The sequence below is a fragment of the Vipera ursinii genome (assembly GCF_947247035.1).
Source record: "Vipera ursinii genome assembly, chromosome: 5".
NCBI lineage: Eukaryota > Metazoa > Chordata > Lepidosauria > Squamata > Viperidae > Vipera > Vipera ursinii.
Window position 1 is genome coordinate 479144 of NC_139518.1, and position 21741 is coordinate 500884.

Below are 21741 nucleotides of genomic sequence, written 5' to 3' on the forward strand. Positions count from 1 at the left end.
TGTGTAGATGCCGCACACGTTCTACGAACACAGCAGTGGTGTTGGTTAACTGTGGGTGAGGATTTAGAACAGGGGTGTCCGATCTTCTCCGCTTTAAGACTTGTGGACTTCAACTCCCAGAATTCCCCAGCCAGCTGGGGAATTCTGGGAGTTGAAGTCCACAAGTCTTAAAACTGACAAGGCTGGGATACCTCAACTTGGAGTAAGTTCTAACCCCAGTCCGAGAGGTTTCTTGTTGGTAACAAGAAAACATAAAGCAAGGCAAGAAGGCAGAATTAACGAGGAAGAATTCTAGGGCTATGAGACAGGAAGTTAATATGGTGGTTAATGCGGCAGGTCAGTCGTGCAAAGGGTAAAAAATGGCAATAATTGACGAGCCTGGATGGTTCCTTCCTGCGAAAGGAAAAGGGTGGCGAGTCAAGCAAAGAAGGGAAAAGCTTTGGGATCCTGCGGAAGTCAGGCCAACGGGAAGCCGGGTGGGAGGGGTAGCAAGCAGGCCCATATGGTCTCCAACTGGCTTTAGCAAAGTTATTTACGAGAACTTAAAAGGATACCAAGCGTTTAAAGAATAAAAGTTGGAAAGGCTTGGAAACAGACGTGTTTCACTTGTCTTGAGCCAAAAAGTCTTCTTGCCAAACCAGACTCATTTGCTCAAAAACAGCTCCGCAAATACACACAGACACAATTTCCGCTTGCTGTTGGCGGGGGGGTGGGGGGGCTCTTGATCTACCTTGCAAGAGGCAAATCAAAAGTGTGCCGGGCTTCTTTGCTCTTTGGTGAAGTTTTCAAACGATAAGGGCAGGAACAAAACGCTCCGGGGCGAAAGGAAACATTTCAGCGAAAAGAAAGACCAGGGGAGACGGGATAGCATCTTCCAATATTTGAGGGGCTGCCTCCCAAAAGAGGGGGGGGGGTTCCCACCTATTCTCCAAAACACCTGAAGGCAGGACAAGAAGCAACGGATGGAAACTCGTCAAGGGAACAGAAGTTGTGGGCACTCCACCCCTGGAGGCTTTTAAGAAGAAACTGGACAGCCGTTTGTCTGAAATGGCACAGGGTCTGCTGCTCCAGCAGAGGGCTGGACTAGAAGACCTCCGAGGTCCCTTCCACAGAGCCCAAACAGCCAAAGCAAGCCCCGCCTGCCCCCGAATCACCCAGATATCCTCCTGACATCTCAGCAGCCCAGGGCAGGGATTCCCCAGACCCCAGACGAGGAGAATCACGCCAAGCCCCCTCACGGTTCTTAATCCAGCCTCTCGCTTAAATACGGCACCAAAGGGGGGGGGGCGTGGGAGGCCCTGGCACTGCGTAAGCCTCAGCAGGCTGACCGACCTCATTCTTTGGGTGGCCAGACAAACCTGGATTCTATTTGGAATATTTACAACTTTGCACAACTGCTTCTCCTTCGCTGCCCAAGTCGCACCCCCCCCCGGGGCTGTTTTCAATCACTCTTGGAGCAAGAACAATCCACACGCCGCGTGTTTTCTCATGGGGAGCTGCAAAAACCACAAAGCCTCAGCAGAACGGCAAGGGGGGGAGGAGGGGGCTCCCCACAGACCCGGAGGAGGCCCATCCACACTCGACAGTCCCGGCGGAGCATTATCAAAGTAGCCTTTCCTAAGCTCAGCATCCCCGCCCCCCCCACGCTCCTAAGACAAGCGGAAGAAATGAAGGACGGTACCAGTGCTTGGGGGTCACCTGGCTCAAGCTTATGACTTCGTCCAGGATCTCGTTTTTGGCTTTTTCAAACAGCTCGTTCTGCAGAAGGAGAGAGGGAGAGAGGGAGAGGAAGAGAGAGAAAGAAGGAGAGCTGTTGAGCATGGGAAGTGGGACGATTCAGGTGTTAGAAAGAGGCCCGGTGGATTTCTGCCGACTGAGATCGCGCGGCAAGGAGGACATGCTCTGGAAAGGAGTGATGGGTGACACCAGCCTCTCTTGGGGTCTTCGGTCCTCCCCTGAGGACCCCGAATGGGTCCCTGGCCGGCCTCTCCCCACTTCAGGTGCCTCCTTTAGGCAGGGCACAGGCCACAGCCATGCCCCTCCACCTGGCCTTGCCTGCCACCTGCGCCTTTCAAAGCAGACGCCTCCATGCCTGCACTCAGCAGGGCCTCTTCTACAGGGTGTGTGTGTGTGTGTAACTCCCTTCATCCCTGGTGGAAAAGGCCAATGGGCGACTTGCACAACCTTCAACACCTTCGGGTGGTCCTGAGGCAGGTGGGGTCGAGACCCTCCTTCTGGGCTATTATGGGGGAGGGAGAGGCTGATGCTGATCTGCCTTTCAACTTTCTGTGCAAGTTTGATTAATGAAGAAGAACCTTTGTAGCTCAGGGTTGAAACCGGGGGCCCCAGGGGCTCTCTGAGATTGGCCCTTTCCTTGCGGACGTGTCAGGCCCCTAAGCCAAACCCCAATCCTCCGATGAAGTTACCTAGTTGGATAACAAAATGCCTGCAGGAAAAGAACCAAACTCGCAGAGCATCAAGGACCCCCCAAGTTTGATTAATTTGTGCTATACCATGCATGCTCTAATTGGCAAGTGAATTCAACAAACTGATCCGTAAGTCTTAGCTTTGCAGGGAGGGGCCCCAAGAGAAAGAGGGAGCCAGGCAGCCCCCCACCCCAGAATCTGGCTCCAGAGGCTCTGCACAATAGGATCCCAGCCCTTCCTCAGCACAGATCCCTCAAGTAGCTCTGGCGAGGTCCATCATAACTTAAACCGTCATTAAACAACTGGACATAAGTCGAGAATTACCGGTAATTGTGGAAGTTCTACAGCAGAGGTATCCAACCGTGGCCACTTGAAGGCACAGGGACCTTAACTCCCAGAATTCCCTAGCCCAACATTTCTCAACCGTGGCCACTTGAAGACCTGTGGACTTCAACTCCCACCTGGCTGGGGAATTCTGGGAGTTGACGTCCACAGGTCTTCGAGCGGCCACGGTTGGCCGCCCCCTGCTCTACAGGGAAGCCACTGACCGGCCTCCACATGTAAGGATGCTGTGGCGGCTGAAGCTGGCCCTGAGGCCCGGTGGACGCTCAAAAGGCCCTGAGGCAGGCAGGAACTCACCCGGTCCAGCTCTCGCAGGCGGGGGTAGTTGTTCTTCCACTCCGTTTCCAAATTAAAGCGGGTTGCTGGGAAGGAAAAGGTTATTTCTACCGGTAGCAGTGAGACTCACACCTGCCGTGCTGGCTTTTCCGGAGGGGGCCCTTTCCGCGCCCCAAAACCTCTCCCTGCAACGCTCAGGCCCTGCTCTGACCCGGCCCTTCGGCTGCGGGACGTGGCCCGGAAAGAGCATCTCATTCTTCAAAGCCACCCATGTGTTTGTTTTGCTTATTTCGGGTACCCTAACCCAATCAACGGACCCCCCCGGGGCGCTTTCAGGCAGCCTGATCAGAACGTCCAACCCATTAAAGCCTCCCTCGCCGGCATCCTTAAAATCAAATCACCTACTAAGAATAATAATGGGAAAATAAATAACGCCTCTAGGGTGCAGGGCAAAAATCGAACGTGATGTTAAACTGGAACCGAAAAGCCACGACCGTTAATTAGCCAGCAGAGACGGGCACTTTTAATGGTGAGCAGCCCCTCCTGGCCCCGCGGCGGTCAGAGAGCCACGAAGCCAACCCCCGCCCCCGTGGCTGGAGAGGCTCCCTCAGGCAGCTGCCCTGCCAGGTCTGGGGTGGCCGAGGGGGAGTCCAGCCTGCTTTCCAAACACTGCCAGGGTCAGTTTTTCATCCAAGGGTTGCGGACTTCCCTTTCTCCTGCCCCCTCTCCCCCCCCCCGCCCGGGAATGGCCCAAGGACCTGAGGGAAAAGATCTCCCTCCTTCCCCCAAGCTTCCAGGTCCTTCCCCCTAGACGCAGGGGTAGGCAGCCTTGGCTCTTTTAATGACTGGTGGACTTCAACTCCCAGAATTTGGGGTTTTTATTTCAAAGTTAATGTAATCATTTTAATTGTTTTTAATTTTTGTAATTTGCTGTATTGTTTTTAAAAAAACCTTGTGAACCACCCTGAGTCCTATGGGAGAAGGGCGGTATATAAGTCTAAATAAACAAACAAACAAACAAACAAACAAACAAACAAACAAACCTCTCCCTTTCCCCTCAGCCTGGCTGGCTCAGGAATTCTGGGAGTTGAAGTCCACCAGTCATAAAAGAGCCAAAGTTGCCTACCCCTGCCCTAGAGCCAACGTTGTTGCCTCCCCCGAGACCCCCGGATCCTGCTCACTCTACCCGGGAATGCCCCAAACCTCCGGGCGCCCCAGAAAGAGGGCAGGCCTGGCTTGCAATGCATCTCCCGCCTCCGGTCTCCAGAGCGTTTGGTCTGGGTGGGGTCGCTCACTCCTCTGCTCACCCTCTGGGTCCACCCCCGAGACGCGTCCCCAGCTCCACTGCAGCCACGAGAGAGCCCTAAAGGAGCTCGGCCCAGCCCCGAGTGCGGAATCTGCGCTATCCGAGAGCCCCCCGAGATGGCGAGTGCCACTTTCCTGCCCCCAAAAGACCCAGGAGCAACAGGCCTGGCCTGGGGGCCCCTCCGTGCAGAGCTCCAGACTCCCCTCTGCCCCAGACTGCCCCCCGCCCGAGGTGCCCGCCTACCTTTGAAAGCGTCCGCCTGCTGCTCCACCGACTCGCGCACCATCTTCCAGAAGCAGTCGGACACAGCCAGGCTGAGGTTGCGCGTGGTCACCTGGTGGGGCTTCAGCATGCAGTTCCTGGGGAGAAGAGACACAGGCTCTGCAGGGCTGGGGGGGGGGCTCTGGAAGCCCATTGCTGCAGTTCACGGCTGGGCAAGGAGGGCGGCTTTAGAGCCTGTGGACTCCAACTCCCAGAATTCCAGGCTGGCTGAGGGGTTCTTGGAGTTGAAGTCCCCGGGCCCTAAAGCTGCTCTAGTTGCCCACTTCTCCTCCAGTAACCCATTAAGGCCACTTTTAATTCCCCCCAATTTTATACCATCAGCAACCACGACGTCTGTCTCCTTCCACCTCTTCCCCCGAGTCGTGGCTGAGGGACGGAGGAACGGGGCGCTCAGGTGGGGCATCTTGGTCAGTCCCTGACGGGATCCGATGGCGACTGAACATACGGGGAGTCCTCAACTTACGGCCACAACCGAGTCAAAGGGTTTTGTTGCCCAGATGGTTGAGTTTTGCTCCGTTTTACGACCTTCCTTGCCCCAGTTGCTCAGTGAATCACTGCGGTTAACTTAGTAACACAGCCGCTAAGTGAACCTGGCTTCCCCACTGTCTTTGCTTGTCAGAAGGCCGCCAAAGGGGATCACGTGCCCCACGGACACAGCAACCGTCATAAATACGAGTCGGCCAAGGGTTTGAATTTTGCTCACGTGACCCTGGGGATGCTGCAGCGGTCGTGTGAAAAACGGTCACCAATCCCTTTTTCTGCATCGTCATAACTTCAAACAGTCACTAAACAAATGGCCGTAAGCTGAGGACTAGCTGAGGTTCATGTTTCTGTCACATGGCCCACATTTAACCAGCCTGCTAATCAGGAGGTTGCAGAATATTTATTTATTTATTTATTTATTTATTTATTTATTTATTTATTTATTTATTTATTTATTTATTTATTTATTTATTTATTTATTTATTTGGTTTATATACCGCCCTATTCCCAAAGGACTCAGGGCGGTTTACAAGGCAAAATTTAAAAACAATCCAATATAAAATTAAAATAAAATTAAATTACGTCTAGCCGCAAAAATTAAATCACAATTTAAAAACATTAAACCCCTCAGTCCAGACCAGATAGTTCAAAGAGCCAGGTTTTTAGGTCCCGGCGAAATGAACGAAGGTCGGGGGCAGTCCGGAGTTCCGTTGGCAGTTGATTACATAGGGCAGTTGAAGTCCACGCATCTTCAAGTTCCTAAGGTTGGGAAACGCTGCCATAGGGCAGGCGCGCCCACAGAAAACGCCCTCCCCCTGTGGACTGCCCGTCGGCAATCCTTGACTGGTGGTACCCTGAGGAGGCCCTCCCTGTGGGAGCGCACAGGACGATGGGAAATTGACGCTGGCAGCAGGTGCTCCCTTAGATAATCCGGGCCCATGCCATTTAGGGCTTTATAGGTCATCACCAGCACCTTGAATCTCACCTGGAGGGCAACTGGAAGCCAATGCAGCTCACGGAGAAGAGGTGTTACATGGGAGTATCGGGAGACTCCCATCACAACTCGCGCGGCTGCATTCTGCACCAGTTGAAGCCTCCGAGTGGTCCTCAGGGGCAGCCCCATGTAGAGAGCATTGCAGTAGTCTAGCCGGGAGGTCATGAGCGCATGGGTGACTGTGCATAGGGCATCTCGGTCCAGATAAGGCCGTAACTGGCGCACCAGGCGAACCTGGGCAAAAGCTCCCCTGGCCACGGCTCCTATATGATCTTCCAAACTGAGCCGTGAATCCAGGAGGACACCCAAGTTGCGGGCCCTATCAACGGGGGGGGGGGGGGGGGGTAACACCTCACCCCCCATAGTTAAGGATGGAAAAGATTGGTTAGTCTGAGATGCCGGTATACACAGCCATATGTTGTTCTGTGCTCTGCACAAGGTACATAATGTGTGCAGCATTTCCACAATCTCTTAAGGCAATTAGCCAGTCCAAAAAGGAGATAAGATTAGCCCATCCACACCGGCTTCTGGTTAACTCCTGCCTGGATTTCAATGTGCTCACAAATCAATTTCTTTATCATTTCCTCCAGAATCTCCCCCAGTCTCAATGCCAGAGCGGTCATAGAGTAATATATCTTCCTTGATAGTCTTTCCCCTATTTCTGAGGCAATCGCCTGGCCCTTCCCCAGTTCTCCAAGATTACTCAAACACAAGATGTGCAAGAATTTGGCTAGCCCAGGGGGTGTGCAACCTCGACAACTTTAAGACTTGTGGACTTCAGCTCCTACAATTCCAGCTGCCTGAGGAATTCTGGGAGCTGAAGTCCACAAGTCTTGCAAGTTGTCAAGGTTGCACATCCCTGGAGCTGCCTGAGGAATTCTGGGAGCTGAAGTCCACAAGTCTTACAAGTTGTCAAGGTTGCAGACCCCTGGGCTAGCCAAACCATCGGTCCCTTCCGCGTCCCAGAGGCCAAACTTCTCGGCTTTGGAAATTTAAGCTCATTCAAGGAAGGCCTCAGTCCTGGAGAGAGCCGCGACAAGAAAGGAGTCAGCGTTTCCTTGTGGCACTTTGCTTTCTTCCTGGGGCATCCATGGAGCTGATATTCCCCCCTTCCTTTGATTTGAATGTGCAACAAAACCAAGAAACACCTCCCCCCCGCCCCCCCAGCCTGAGAAGGCTGTGCAAAATAACAGAGAAGCCCGAGGGTGACGGAGTGTTTCTGGGCATCATTATTTGGAAGAGAGCAGAAGAAGCAGGGTAGACTGAGGCTTTGGTTGTTGCTTCTTTTTCAGCTAAGTCGCGTCGGACTCTTTGCGATACCACGATTCACCAGGCCCCCCATCCTCTCCCGTCCCCTGGGGTTTGCCCAAATTCGTGTTTCTTGTGTCAAAGATGCTATCTAGCCCTCTTCGCCTCTTCTCCTTTGACCTTCTGTCTTCCAGAGCTCAGAGGCTGGGGTTGTCCTGCCGCCGAGGGCCTGAAGGCCGCCTTCCCAGGCCCTGCTCAGAAGGCTGTTGCCTGGCCAAGCAAAACGCTTCACAGCCTGAACAATTCTGAAATATGCCTGAGTAAGTAAGAATGGAGGCCTTTGAACTCCGGTGCTGGAGAAGACTCCTGCGAGTCCCTTGGACTGCAAGGCGATCCAACCGGTCAGTCCTAGAGGAGATCAACCCCGACTGCTCTTTAGAAGGCCAGATCCTGAAGCTCAAACTCAAACCCTTTGGCCAGCTAATGAGAGGGAAGGACTCACTGGAGAAGAGCCTAATGCTGGGAAAGATTGAGGGCAAGAGAAGAAGGGGATGACGGAGAATGAGGTGGCTGGATGGAGTCCCTGAAGCAGCAGGCGTGAGCCTAAATGGACTCCAGGAGATGGTAGAGGACAGGAAGGCCTGGAGGAACGTTGTCCATGGGGTTGCGAGGGGTCGGACACGACTTCGCAGCTAACAACAGCAAAAGTAGCTTTAGAACAGCAAGACATGCTTTAGAAACTGAGAATTAGCTTACTTTAATAGTTTGGAGTTTTGGAAAAATTCCTCTTCGTAGTCTCTAATAGATTCAATACCTTCACTGCTGTTTCCTAGAGAGAGAGAGGAAGAAAGAAGAAGCATTCGAAACCGGGCCACGAGGGAAGGAAGGGGCTGCAAGCTGGACAAATGTCCATTTGACGTACCTTTTCCGGTAACCACGGCAAAATAGCCCAGAGCCTTCATGGGGAAGAGTTTGCCTTCGATGATCTGCTGAATCTGCGAGGAGAGGAAAGCAGCGGCTCAGCCCCACCGGGATGGGGTGGGGGGGGGGTCCCTGACTTTTGGCAAAACCCTCCACCATCACGAGGTGGGCATTGTGTCCCCCCGCCCAGGACAGGAATCAAAAGTACCTCGACTTACAACGGAGGCATCACATGAGTGGACGTGATCTATTTGACGACCTTTTTGCTTTGTTAGTTTTGACATTTTTGCATCGTTAAGTGAATGAGTTTTTCCCAAATGGGAAGGTTTTTTTTGGCCAGAAACCGGCAAAGGACACTGCAGTCACGTGATTGAGGGGGATGCTGCTAAGAGGCATAAAGGGAGCCACCTGTCAAGTGCCCCAAATGCAACCATGTGACCTGTGAGTGTTTGCGTAATTTAAAAAATGGGTCAGAAGTGGCTTTTGGAGGGGTCCAGCGTGCCATTTGAGTGGTCATTAAAGAGAAGGCTATAAAGAGGACTGCCTGTAAATGCATCCTGACCGGTGGCTTTGCTGTCCCTGGTTTTTCAGGGAAGACAGCCTTGCCTCCCCACACCCCCCTTCAACTCCCCCCCCCCAGGCACAGAGCAGGAGGGCTCCTACAGTCCACGGGGCAGAGGGGATTTCGGGATGCTTCAAGTCACACCCTGCAGCTGGGAATGGTGACGGTGACCGTCCCCCCCAGCACAGCAAGCGGGGAAGGGGGGGTCCCGAGGCTCTGCTCTGCACCACCTGGCTGCGTCCAAGGCGCCAGGGATGCCCCCTCGGAAGCCACTTGCCTGCCCAGGGTCTCTTGTCTAGTGCACGGGCCTACAAACCGGGCCCCTTTAAGACTGGTGAACGTCAACCCAGAATGCATGGCTGGCGGGGGAATTCTGGGAGTTGAAGTCCACCAGTCTTAAAGTGGCCGAGTTGGGAGACCTCTGCTCCAGAGGCATTTCCCCATAAGCTTCCAACGGGCACACCAGTCACGAAGCGTAGCTCTTTCCTGTCGCTTCGGAGTTATATACAGACCCAGGAGACGTAAAAAACCACTGCCAACCTCAGCGGAGGAACAAGCCTTCCGTGGAAGAAAAATCTCATAGACAAGGAGGCACAATGACGGATCCCAAATTACGGAATCTTCCTGACAAATCACACCAGGACCCCCTGGTTATTCCTAACAGTTAACAGGTAAGAGCTTCATATGGGAAGATAGTATAGTTTTTTTCTTTTTTTTATAAAAAAATTTCTGCTTGCAGAACGAGCTGAAAACCTTCCCCTCCCCTCCTCACCCTGCTGGGACTGGCCACGTTTTTCTCTGCCAGATCCACTTTGGTTAAGACAAAGATGGTCCTCTTGCCCTGAGGGTCCATTTGACTGACCAGGTCAGTGACGATGCTGCGCTCGGCATCCACGGAGCCATCTGGAGGGAGGGAGGGAAGGAAGGAAGGAAGGAAGGAAGGAAGGAAGGAAGGAAGGAAAGAAAGAAAGAAAGAAAGAAAGAAAGAAAGAAAGAAAGAAAGAAAGAAAGAAAGAAAGAGGGGCATCGTTCTTATTCAACCCTGGGAGCCGTTGAACATCCGATGGTCAAGGAGAAGGTCGGCTGTCTACCCACAGCTCGGAGGCAGGCGTGCCCTGCCCTGCCACCCCCACTCGGAGCCCAGTGGGTCAAAGGCAGGCGGGGGGGGGGGTCCCTCTCCCACCAGCAAAACCTCCTGCGCGGCCAGCAAGGCTCCCGGTTCCCTCACCTTGGATGCAGAGGATGATGGCGTTGGGGTTCTGCATGTAGGCTTTGCTGATGCTGAAGATGAGGTCTTTGGTGTTCGCCGCCATCCCTGAGGTCACCGTCTGGGGAAACAGAGGCTGACTCTCATGTCTCCGTATTTGAGGTTTCAATCTGCCGCTTAACAGAATAACAAGAGCTGGAAGGGACCTTGGGGGTCTTCTAGTCCAACCCCCCGCTCAAGCAGGAGACCCTGTACCACTCCAGACAAACAGCTGTCTAATCTCATCTTAAAAGCCTCCAGTGTTGGAGCATTCACAGCTTCTGGAGGCAAGGAGTTCCACTGGCTAATTGTTCTTCCTGTCAGGAAGTTTCTCCTTAGTTCCAGGTTGCTTCTCTCCTTGATCGGTTTCCATCCGTTGCTTCTTGTCCTGCCTTCGGGCGCTCTGTAGGGTAGGCGGACTCCCGCCCCCTTCTCTGTGGCAGCCCCCAAATATTGAGACACTGCCACGGTATTGTGTCCTCCCTAGTTCTTCTCTTCATTAATCTAGACATCCCCAATTCCAGCAATCGTTCTTCATGTGTTTTAGCCTCTGGTCCCCTAATCTTCCTCACTGCTCTTCTCTGCGCTCTTTCCAGAGTCTCAACATCCTTTTTTTTATATTGTGACGACCAAAACTGGATGCAGAATGCAACATTCTGTAGGCAGCTGCATTTAGGAGTGAACTGCTCCCTCTGAATGGGGGAAAAACTGGCTTTAATTTCACCCTGCCAGGGCCAAAGAGGCTGGGGGAGGTTTAAGGCCCCTGGGAACTTTCCATCCCTTCAGTGGGGTCAGCCCTGGGCTGGCCTTTTGTAAACCCTGATCTGTCCCTGGATGTCCTCAGCGACCTTCTAGCTAGAACCTCGAGCGCTAAGCAAAAGGCAGGACTCTGCGTCAGATCTGGGCCCTTTTAACTGAAAACGCACATTTCTTTAACGCTAGAAACTTAAAACGTACTTTAAATGCTGCAGCAGTGCCCCAACCTGGGAAAGGCCACCTGTCCTTGGTGCAGACCAGGGATCCCCAAACCCCCGGTCCGTGGACCGGTACCGGTCCGTGGCATGTCCGCACAAACAAGGAAAGCCCCAACCGTGGGATGCAGGCAGCACACGAAACCACGCACTCTCCGCTCCGTGGAAAAACCTCTTTCCAAGGACCCGACCCCTGGTGCCCCAAAGGTTGGGGGCCTCCGGTGTAGGCAACACTCCCTTCGTCTAGCAGGAGCGGGGGGGGGGGCGGCGTTCGGTTGAAAAGGCTCAGCCCCCAATCGTCCCTGGACTTTTGTGGCTGAGCTGGGATCCAAGATTGGATGTTAAATCTGTGGCCGTGTCATTGCTCAGATTTCTTTGCAAAGAACCCGAGGGGTGCGCGTGCCCCTTTAACCAGGGCCCAGACGGACAGCAGCCCCCCCGTTTTGCAGCCGAGAGACCCAGCCGGGTGGAGCGAGGCCCCGCCTCCTCGGCCGCAACCCTCCCTGCCCAGCACAGGAGACTCACGCTGATGACGCCGGGCAAATCGACCAGCACCATCCTCTGCAGGCCGGGCCCCTTCACGCTGAGCGAGATGGTCTGCAAGGGAAACAGCACCACAGTTTGAGGGAGAGAGAAAGGGGAGGGGGGAACGGATGGGGGGAAGTGGGGAGGGGCACGGGGGGGGGGGCCCTCACCTCCGAGCTGACGGTGCAGCCGCTGCCCACGCTCTTCTTCATCCGGATCTCGATCTCGTGTCGCAAGGCTGCCAGCTGTCTCGGCACAAGCAGATGGGGGGGCAGAGTCAGGGTGGGGGGCGAAGCGTGAACCCCGAGCCCCCCCCGGAGGAACCGGAAGAGGCCCGAGGCGCACAGAGCCCGGCCCTGCCTGGGGGAGGCGTCCTCGGGAACAGCCACAGAGAAGAACGCAGTCAGGCTGCAGGCAGTCCTTGCATTAACGACCCTGCATATAGTGACCTTTCAAAGTTACGACGGGGCTGGAAAAGGCGATTTACGACCGGCACTGGTGCTCATCACCCATCACAGTGGCCCCGTGGTCACACGATCAAAGTCCAGGCCCCGGGGCTTCTGAAAGCCACAGCGCCAGCTGGGATTGCCGCTTGCAACCTCCCCGTAAGCAAAGCCAGTGGGGGAAGCCGGATTCGCTTGCGTGACTCCCTCGACCCTGGGGACAGAAATGGCCATAAAGTTGGGCGTGATTCACTGAACGACCGTTGCTGCTTAGCTGTGGAAGTTCCGATTCCAAGTGAGGTTGTTAAGTTGGGGACTCCCTGGGTAGAGAGGAGAGGCCTCCAGGGTGCTCACCCTGGAGTTTTTATGTGGATCTGAGAGATAAACGGACAGGCCTAGCAGTCCTCTGTCAGGCACGATAGAAAAGGCTCAGTCCTGCCCCCCCTTCCCCCGCCATGACCCCAGACAGGCAGAGTCCCTCAGCAGCAGCGGCATCCGCTCACCGGGAAGATTCCTGCGCAGAGGCTGCGTAGCAATGAATCTCTTCCTGTGGGGAGCTGATCCTTGGCGCCCGACTCCCAGGCCGCGGCCTGAACCCAAACCCCGTGATCCCCTCCCCTCCCCAGCCACCTTCTCCCCAGAAGAGGAAACTGGGAGACACAGCCAGAATTTCCCAGAAGCCCCTAGAAGAGGGGGCACCACTGCCTCTTTCAGCGACACGGACGAGGAAGCATCCAGCTGGGCCCACCTCTGAATGAGCTGACCTCTCTCCAACCCCCCCTTACCGAAATCCCTTGCTACCACCGGCAGGTAATTCATCCTGGGGGTACATTTTTTTAAAGCAAACCCTCCGAGAGCGGTCTGCTCCTTGGAACTTACATCTTCCTCCTTGTTCAGGTCAAACTCCCGGGAGCTGTCCTTGAAGATGGCCACGTGGTGAGGACCTTCGCTGAGAGTCACCTGAGGCCCCAAGTGGATTCGAGAAAAGGGACCGCGTTAAACCTCAGAGCGGATCCCATCGGGATCGGGTCTCCTCTGGAGGGCCCAGGGCTCCTACCTTGACGGGCGAGCGCGTCATCATTTCTCCCGAGCCCCGAGGGAAGATCCGGGCTTGAGCGATCATTTCCAGCACGCTGGTTTTGCCGGCGCTCTGGTCTCCCACCACCACCACCTGGAAGGCAAAGGCCGTCTCTTCAAAGGGACGAAGGCTTTCTCCCGAGGTCGGGCCGGCGGCGTTTCTGCCCACCGCTCCAGGATTTTGCTTCCTGACTACGAGGCGGCTTCCCAAATTCCAAACCAAGCTTTTCAAAAGTTGCTCTACAGAAGATCCGAGAGAGATCAATTCCATCTGGATACAGTCTTCCTGGGATGCCCCCAAAGCAAGCCGGCTATTGCCTGCTACCCTAACAACCGAGGCCTTTCCCACTATGGCAGCCTTCCTCTTCCTCACAGCTCCACTGCCCTTTTTCAGTCTGAATGCAGAATGCGAGCCACACGACGGTCTACTGCCTGGTCAAGAACAACCTTGGCCTGTACGGAAAGCGCTAAAAAAGGCTGCACTCCCCAGCAGGAAGATCAAAGGTCCCTCTTAAGAAAATGGGGCTTCCCCACAGAAGACGCTTTGTGAGAACGTGGAGAAGAACAAACCGTCTCACCCAGGCTGCGCTGTGCAGGAGGCTCTTCACTACGTCTGGAGGAGGAAGAGCTCCCGCTGGCGAGAGAACATGCTGGCGACGGGACCGGGCAAACGTCTTTTTAGTTTTAATCGTGTTTTTTCTACATAATTTTTGCACATGTTGTCAACGCTGCTAACATCGGATGTTTTTGCATTGACAACAGATGGAAATGTAGTCATTTTCTTCTTTTCGCTTTTAGACTTAGAGGATGCTGGGGAAGGGGGGATGTGAATGAGAGTCCAGACAGCCAGAAGAACACTGAACCTAGTGTGAGAACCAAGGTCATTGAAATAAGAGATGATAAGGAATTGGCGGGCCGGAGTGCAGCCTGCGCTTCAAGCTAATTGGGGAACGTGATTTATGACTGTTAATTGGAAGAGGCAATTGTGCTTTGATACTATGTACTCAGGGGAGGGGAATTCAGTGAGTGCCGAGGATAGGCTACTCAAATAAAGATTCTTTAAGGTAAACAATGCCTTGAAGTTATTTGAAGAGTTTCATCTGTCCGAACTGTGACACGTGTCATATTTCCTGTTTTATATCCTCAGTGACGAATTCCAATTCCAATTCCAATTCCATGCTTTTACAAGAGGCGATAGGACTTTCTTGGGTTTTTTTTTTTCCTGGAAGACGTTTTGCTTCTCATCCAAGAAGCTTCTTTGGTTCTGAGGAGCGAAACGTCTTCAAGGGGGAAAAAAACCCCAGGAAAGTCCCGTCCCCTCTTGGAAAAAGCACCCCTGAGACAACCATGACCTGGATAGGCGGAGAATCTCCAGAGAGACACCCAGGGTTGAACGACGTATGTCTGCACGCCTAGGTGCTTCTGACAGGAATAGAGAAACGTGTGAATGCAGAGGGTCATCGCCAACTCACCCGAGGCAAGTGATCATGGGTGTTGTAGCTGGCGTCGTAGTCTGACAGGGTATCCAGAACTTCGGAGTACATGTCAATCAAAGACTTCTAGGGAAGGAAACGATGAACTTGGTGAGTGGGGCCGGAGCCAAAGCATGGGGAAGAAGGAAAGGTTACCACTCTCATCGTCTAATCTCTTAATCCCTTCCTGTAATGACAGGCAAAGAGGGAGAGCCACGGTGGTGCGGAACGCCAGTCGAGGGACTGGAGTGGGAAGGTTTCCCGCCCAGGAAGGCAGGCAGGGATGTTGTGGACCCCGTTAGCCAAGGAACTCTGGCTGGTGGGGCCTGGGGAGAGGGGGCTTCACTGCCGCTGCCATCCACGGGAGGCTGGGCTTTCAGGAAGCGAAAAACGCTCCTGGAAATAACGCAGCAGCAGGGGAGACCTCCTGCATCCCTTACCTTCACCTTCCTCTGATGAATGCCTTTCTCGTCCTTCTGCAAGACAATCTTCCTCAGCTCTTTGTTCTCCTTCTCTAAACGCTCCAGCATCCGCTGATATTTCAGCTGCAAAAAAGATGGAAGTGGTTAATGTCAAGACTGGAGAGGAGAAGTGCAGGAGATAAAAGTTTGCAGCTCTCTTACCCAATAACTAACAATAATGTAGCAACAAAAATAGAATAACAGAGTTGGAAGGGACCTTGGAGGTCTTCTAGTCCAACCCCCTGCTGAAGGAGGAGACCCTATACTAGGGGTAGGCAACCTTGGCTCTTTTATGACTCGTGGACTTCAACTCCCAGAATTCCTGAGCCAGCATGGCTCAGCTTGGAAACCTCTGCCTTTCCCCTCAGCGTGGCTGGCTCAGGAATTCTGGGAGTTGAAGTCCACCAGTCATAAAAGAGCCAAGGTTGCCTACCCCTGCACCATTCCAGACAAATGTCACTCCAATCTCTCCTTGAAAGCCTCTAGTGATAGAGCCCCTACAACTTCTGGAGGCAGGTAGTTCCGCTGGTTAATTGTTCTCACTGTTAGGAAATTCCTCCTTAGTTCTAGGTTGCTTCTCTCCTGGATTAGTTTCTATTGCTTCGTGTCCAAAAGATCTCAGATTCCTTCAGAACATTGTGTTTTCCTCCCAGGAAAGGTAAAATAGTTCTTCAATAATGGCATTTTTAAGAGGTGCTTGGGGTCACCCTAAATCCCTGACTCGCATCTGGATCTGATTCTACAGGGCAGGAGGAATCTCACCGGCAGGCAGCACGCTCCCCGGGGATCAAACGTTCAGTGGGGCTACACGGATCCTGCCTTGCTTTTTTCGCAACCCACCTGGCCAATGAAGAATCTGGCCTCCACAACCGCCAAGTTCCCATACCTGCGTCCGCAGTAATTCTTCCTGCAGCTGATCAATCTTTTCTTTATCAGAAACCTGCAGTAGCAAAAGGGACACAGAAGCACACGGTGGGCATTTCGGATGTTACCAACAACTATAGGGTGAGATAAAAATTCATTTAGCCATTTATTGTTTTAATCGTGGTTAGACTGATGAGTCCCGTAGGATTGGGTGGCCATACAAGCTGAAATTATAAATTAAAAAACAACAACACCAAAGTATTTCAGATGCAGGAGATCATAAGATTTAAGAGTCATTATTTTACAAGAACAATTTGGTCAAATCTGACAACTTGGACCCGAAATCAAACTCATTCCTAAACGCATTTTGCTATAATGGCTGCTACACTTACTCAAGATCCCTTATTTCTAAAAGAAGAAGCTATAGATTTATTAGCAGTGCGCTTGAGGACCATGTTCTTCTAAATGAAGAGACCTTTTCTGTATGCACTAACAACAGAGCTGATTTCTCCAATTCCATCCATCTCTGCTCAAAAAAAAAATCTCCTGTGCTGTTAATAAAAGGTTTTTAAAAATGTGCACAGAGATACTCACTAGCCTTTGGTTTTACAATTTAGGGGAAATATTTGCTTTACATTCATTAATGCCTCATGCCATTTGTTGTGCTTCAAAAAGTTTCAGCTAGACCAGGGGTAGGCAACCTTGGCTCTTTGATGACTCGTGGACTTCAACTCCCAGAATTCCTGAGCCAGCCACGCTGAGGGGAAAGGGAAAGGCTTCCAAGCTGAGCCATGCTGGCTCAGGAATTCTGGGAGTTGAAGTCCACCCGTCATAAAAGAGCCCTGAAGTAGACGGAGCTCCACCGGGTGTTAGCAGGAGCTATTCTAATGTTCAAAATAACAAGCTGTCCAAACTGAAGAACATAAAGTTGGTCTTTCTTTCTTTCTTTCCACATCAGAATGATGTTCTCGATCAAGGACAGACATTCCTCAGCCATTCAACAGGGAGAGCCCCTCCATCGGACAGCTTTCAGCTGCCTTCCCTTGAGCCAAGAGCAGCCCTGGGCTGCCAGCTGACAAAGGAGTGATGGTCCACGAGGGAGAGTTGGGGGAAGGACAAAGCTGGTCTGTTCTCCTCTGAGCTTCTCTTATACTCCAGCGTGACGGGAAGCTGCTTCAGCGCGCCTGGGAAGCACCCAGAATAGTCGCCCAGCTGTGCAGGAGGTTTATGCTGCCTGCATCTCCTGATTCTCCAGGACCACAAACGGATTGCTGGCCAAGTGTCACGTTTTCTCCTCTCCTTCACGAACAAGTGGTCAACGTGCGAGAAATCAGGAAAAAAAGAGGCTTTTCTTTTTGCGACTAAAAATGTTCAGCTTTGTCGAGCAGCAACGCTTTGGCCTATGGCAGAGGTGTCCAACTTTGGCAACTTTTAAGACTTGTGGACTTCAACTCCCAGAATTCCCCAGCCAGCTACGCAGACTTCTGGGAGCTGAAGCCCACGTATCTTCAATTTGCTAAGGCTGAGAATCATTGGTTTAGAGCCGAGGTCTCCAAACGTGGCAACTTTCCTGTGGACTTCAACTTCCAGAATTCCCCAGCCAACGCATGCTGGCTGAGGAATTCTGGGAGTTGAAGTCCACAAGTCATCAAAGGGCCAAGTTGGAAGACCCCTGCACTACCGTGTGAGGCACTGAATGGAGGTGACTGAATCTTACGGCTGTTAAAGTCACCTCCAGCTGAAGGAGTCTAATTCAGCAGTAACAGGATAAGAGTTGGAAGGGACCTTGGAGGTCTTCTAGTCCAACCCCCTGCTCAGGCAGGTAGCCCTATGCCATTCCAGACAAATGGCTGCCCAATCTCTTCTTATAACCTCCAACGATGGAGCATCCACAGCTTCTGCACTGGTACTGTTTCCTGCTTCTTCTCCGGAAGGGAAAGAAAGCAGAGTGGAGCGAAGCAGCCGACAGCCCCCCAGCCTTCAGGAGAGCAGGGAACAGGTTGGAGGGATGAAAAAGAACGGGATGGTTTTGCCGGTGGGTTAATCCATTCCTCCACCGGAAGAGGAGATTTCTGGGCTAAAAAGAAACCCAAAATAACGCTGACCACCCCCCGTATGTGGAATAGAAGATCCCGTCAGATCCTGTTCCTTGGCTCACCGAAAGCAGATTAAGGCAATAATCACCTCCCAGGACTAAAGTGCAAATTTTAAAAAAGAAACAAAAACCCATCAAGCTTATCTCTGGTGACTATGCAGTCATTAAAAGCACTGGAAGCGTTAAAACATTAAAAGCAGCTTTCATCATCTGTCCGGGAGGAAATTCCCTCCAGGTCTCCTCCAGGTGGGCCTGGCAGCCCTTCCTTCCACGCTGTGGCTGCTCACTCCATGCCTTGAGGGCATGGAGGGTAGGGGGGCAGGCTGAGCTCCAACAGGGGGTCCATGGGAGACCAGAACACGCTGGGCTACAGCCTCACTTGGGACCTCCCCGGCTGTCTGGCCTCTTTCCTCAGCTCTCAGCTCCCCCCTGCCACTCTCCCCCGCCCCGGGTTCCCCCATCCTGGCCGGATGTTCTTCAGAGATTCCCTGGCCTGGAAGAACCTTTCTCGAAATGGCCAGAATCTGACCTCCAGGGACGGCCTCCAAGAGAGGCTTTGCCTTCCCAACCGCTGACCGTTACCGAGCCCGGCTGTCAAAGACCAGGCAGCCACCAACACGACCGTCTCGGTCTCCATCGGCGTCCGACGGTCTCAAAAGGGGACAGAAAAGGCGAGGAGGAACCGGGAATTTCCCAGGGGAATCAGCACCCCCTTTTGTGAGAATTAAAGAGGCGGGAATCAACGTGCTGGAAAGACAGCCCCGGGACGAACAACCGGGAGCCAACGGATCGGGGCCTTCGCAAGAGGAAGGCCGGGAGAGCGGAAAGCCCAGCCACCACAGTTCGATCACTGCCAAGGGTCTGATTGGGAGAAAGAGGAGGGAGGGAGGGGGGAGGAGAGCAGGAGCCCCCCCTCCCCAGGCCTGCCTGGTCCCTGAGAGGCATCACCTTGCGCTTCTGCTGGGAGGAGGAAGAAGAGGAGGAGGAAGAGGCGGCGGCTGGCCCAAATTGGTCAGCGGCTCTGCGGACATCCTCTTCGTGCTGCTGGATTTGCTGCTGCAAGAGAATGAGCTCGCCCAGGAGTCCCTGCCGCACATGGGGGGGGGGGAGAAGGGGGAGAAGGAAAAAAAATGGAGGTGAGGGGGGCAATAATGTCAAACCAAAAGGTGCAACACAAACACGCACACAGACGCCAACAGAACCGATGGAAGAGGAGATGAATGTCGAGGGACGGAAGAAAGACCTGCCTCGTCCTCAGGGAGGGTCGAGAGAGAAGAGGGGACGAGGCGCCTTCAGGGTCCCCCCCCCAGCACAAAACAGGAAAACTGGGACCCTCCGAAGAGGAGTCCAAGTACGAAACTCCTCCTCTTGGGAGTTAACTTGGGACTGTCCGGACAATCGCAGCTGGCGCTGAAGAGGAGAAAATAATATCCAGTCACGACCGTCTCCCCGTCGTGCCACAGAGGTACGTGGAACACCTGCACAACCGACAGACACCATCTCTGCAAACAGGGGCAGCTTTCACTTCTTTCAGCGCCCGTCTCTAGCCACACGGCTGGCAAACCACTTTCGAACCGAGGCTCCCGGGAGCAGCAACGGGGGCGGTGTGAACGCTCCCGGTCAGGCAGAGGAGATGGAAGCGGGTGGCTGATAAATGGAACATTTTACCCGTCCCTGGTGCTCCCAAAACCCTTCTGCACCAGAGACGGCCTTTCAGGAGCCTCCCTTGCGGGTGGAAGGCCGATAAAACCGCCGGTGGGAGAGGTGGGTTAATTAGGGGAGGGCCGGGAAGGCCCCAGGCCAGCAACAGAAAGGGATCCGGCATAGGGCAGGCGGAGGCAGGCAGAGTTGGCACCACCAGGACAGTCAGGCAGAGCCCTCCCTCCCTTTGCCATCCCAACCAGGCTCACTGCTCCAAGGAGGGAGGGAGGGAGGGAGGGAGGGGAGGAGGAGGGGGGGTCTCGCTGCAGGGAAGCCACCCTGCTCCAAAGCCAGGTCTCCTTCCGCTGAGTCTCTCTCTCCACCCCCCCCCCCCAACCAAGAAGTTCCTGCCTGTGGAGTTTTACATCCTATCAGCCAAGGAGCTCCACGGGGTCTCCCAGCCCTGCTTATCTGGGGGGGGGGCGGGCGGGGGGCTTCCGGGGTCAGAAACATACCCCCGGCGTCTGAATGCTCTCAAATCAGGCCCGAGCACAGCGCAGAGCATGACAAGAACAGATCCCTAGAAGTGAGGTGGCCCCCCCTCGTGGCGCTTCCTGCCTGGCTCCTCCCCCTCCCCTGCGGAGCCCAAAGGACCCCCCCTTCCCCTCTTCGGCTGCCACCCGGGTAGGAAGCCTCAGGTCCAGTCTGAGATGGGGGGGGGAGGCTCCCAGGCCCCTCCTGCAGGAGGAGGAGGAGGAGGAGGAGGAGGAAGGCCCTTCGTGGGAAGGAAACCCTGGGGACAGCCGAAGGGAGAGACCAGGGTCCCGCCAGCCCACCCGAATGGAGAGGAAACACCATTTCTCCCTTGTGCAACACGGTCTGTGTCCCGGGAGGGGGGGGGAAAGGAATTGGGGCCTTCTTTGGTTCTGGGGGGGGGGGGCTGACAGCACAAGCCAGCCTTAGCCTTTCTGCCCCCTTCAAGGGTCTCCTCCGGAGAGCATCAGCTCTGGCCCTGCCGGAAAAGAACGAGGCCCCCCCAGCGCAGCTCAGAGAGCCCCGGGCCCCCCTCCTCTCAGCCCCGGGCGACAAAGATTCTCCTTTATCGGAGCAAAGGGCTGCGGAAGAGCTGGAGCAGACAAGCAGGGGACATGGCGAAGCATCTACCGGAGGAGGGTGGAATTATGGATGATGAGATTTCCTTTCAGCCAAGCCAGAAGGGAAGATGGTGGGGCAGCAGTACAGCTTGGGGAGAGGGGGGGGTCCAAGAGGGGCTCCCCAACTTACCCCACAGAATCCTGGGGCCACCACCGCCTGCCAACAACCCTGGGAAAGAGGGGCGGTGTCCTCCCGCCCCCTCCAACACCACCGTTGGGCACCAGCTTCCTTGCCAAGCTGGCATGGAGCCTCTGCCCAGGGCTACAGCAGGCCCTCTTGCCGCCTGGCGGGGAGGGGGGGAGGATCCTGTCTCCCACGTTACCCTACCAGGCGGCATCCTAACCATCGGATCGGAGGACGAGGGCAGGAACCGCCTCGCCTGGGTCTTCCTTGCCAAAAGCCGGAGCGGAGAAAAACCAACCGAGGCAGCCACTTTGCAACGGGAGCTTCCCTCTGCTGAAAGCACCATCAGAGCAGCGTGCCCTCCTGGCCTCAGCGGGGTGCGTGTGCGTGTCCGTGTGTGTCTGGCAGACCCTTCGCGATGGCCACAACTCCTCCTTGGCCTGCACGTGATGTGCAAAGGGCGGAGGGGCCCGTGGCGCTCTCTGAGTTGGGCTGTTTCCTTGCAGACGTTTCACGACCCAAACTAGGTAACGTCATCAGTGCTCATTTGCAACCCCCCGTATCTAGCACTGATGATGTTACTCAGTTGGGTAATGAAAGGTTTACAAGAGCCCAGCTCAGAGAAGAGAAGATGGATTGATTATATCCAGAATAAATATGGGACTAAAACGTTTCATCTAGCATTTGAATAAGTATTGATGTGATATTTAAATTGCTTGTAGTTATTTTATAAGAGTTAAAGCGCGATAGATTTAATATTTTATTGTTGTTTGCATAAGGTAGACTATGATTGTTTGTATATTTATACCCTGTATTGAGCTCTGGGAA

At 53.9% G+C, this 21741-nt stretch overlaps 1 protein-coding gene across 3 annotated transcripts in view; it reads right to left on the reverse strand.

Moving 5' to 3' along the window:
- OPA1 (OPA1 mitochondrial dynamin like GTPase) overlaps positions 1–21741 on the reverse strand; it is a 55336-nt gene that overhangs the window by 15651 nt on the left and 17944 nt on the right. Inside the window, exons 6-21 of one of the 3 annotated variants that reach the window (XM_083363880.1) lie at positions 18943–19080; positions 15922–15975; positions 15015–15119; positions 14575–14661; positions 13083–13196; positions 12905–12985; positions 11753–11827; positions 11583–11654; positions 11044–11151; positions 10069–10168; positions 9613–9743; positions 8280–8352; positions 8114–8186; positions 4594–4709; positions 3066–3130; positions 1682–1758 (exon numbers count right to left, since the gene is read on the reverse strand). In XM_083363880.1, the coding sequence (XP_083220006.1) occupies positions 1682–1758; positions 3066–3130; positions 4594–4709; positions 8114–8186; positions 8280–8352; positions 9613–9743; positions 10069–10168; positions 11044–11151; positions 11583–11654; positions 11753–11827; positions 12905–12985; positions 13083–13196; positions 14575–14661; positions 15015–15119; positions 15922–15975; positions 18943–19080 (1469 nt within the window). The remainder of the gene's footprint in view (positions 1–1681; positions 1759–3065; positions 3131–4593; positions 4710–8113; positions 8187–8279; positions 8353–9612; positions 9744–10068; positions 10169–11043; positions 11152–11582; positions 11655–11752; positions 11828–12904; positions 12986–13082; positions 13197–14574; positions 14662–15014; positions 15120–15921; positions 15976–18942; positions 19081–21741) is intronic. The other 2 variants (XM_083363881.1, XM_083363882.1) reach the window with 2 other exon arrangements.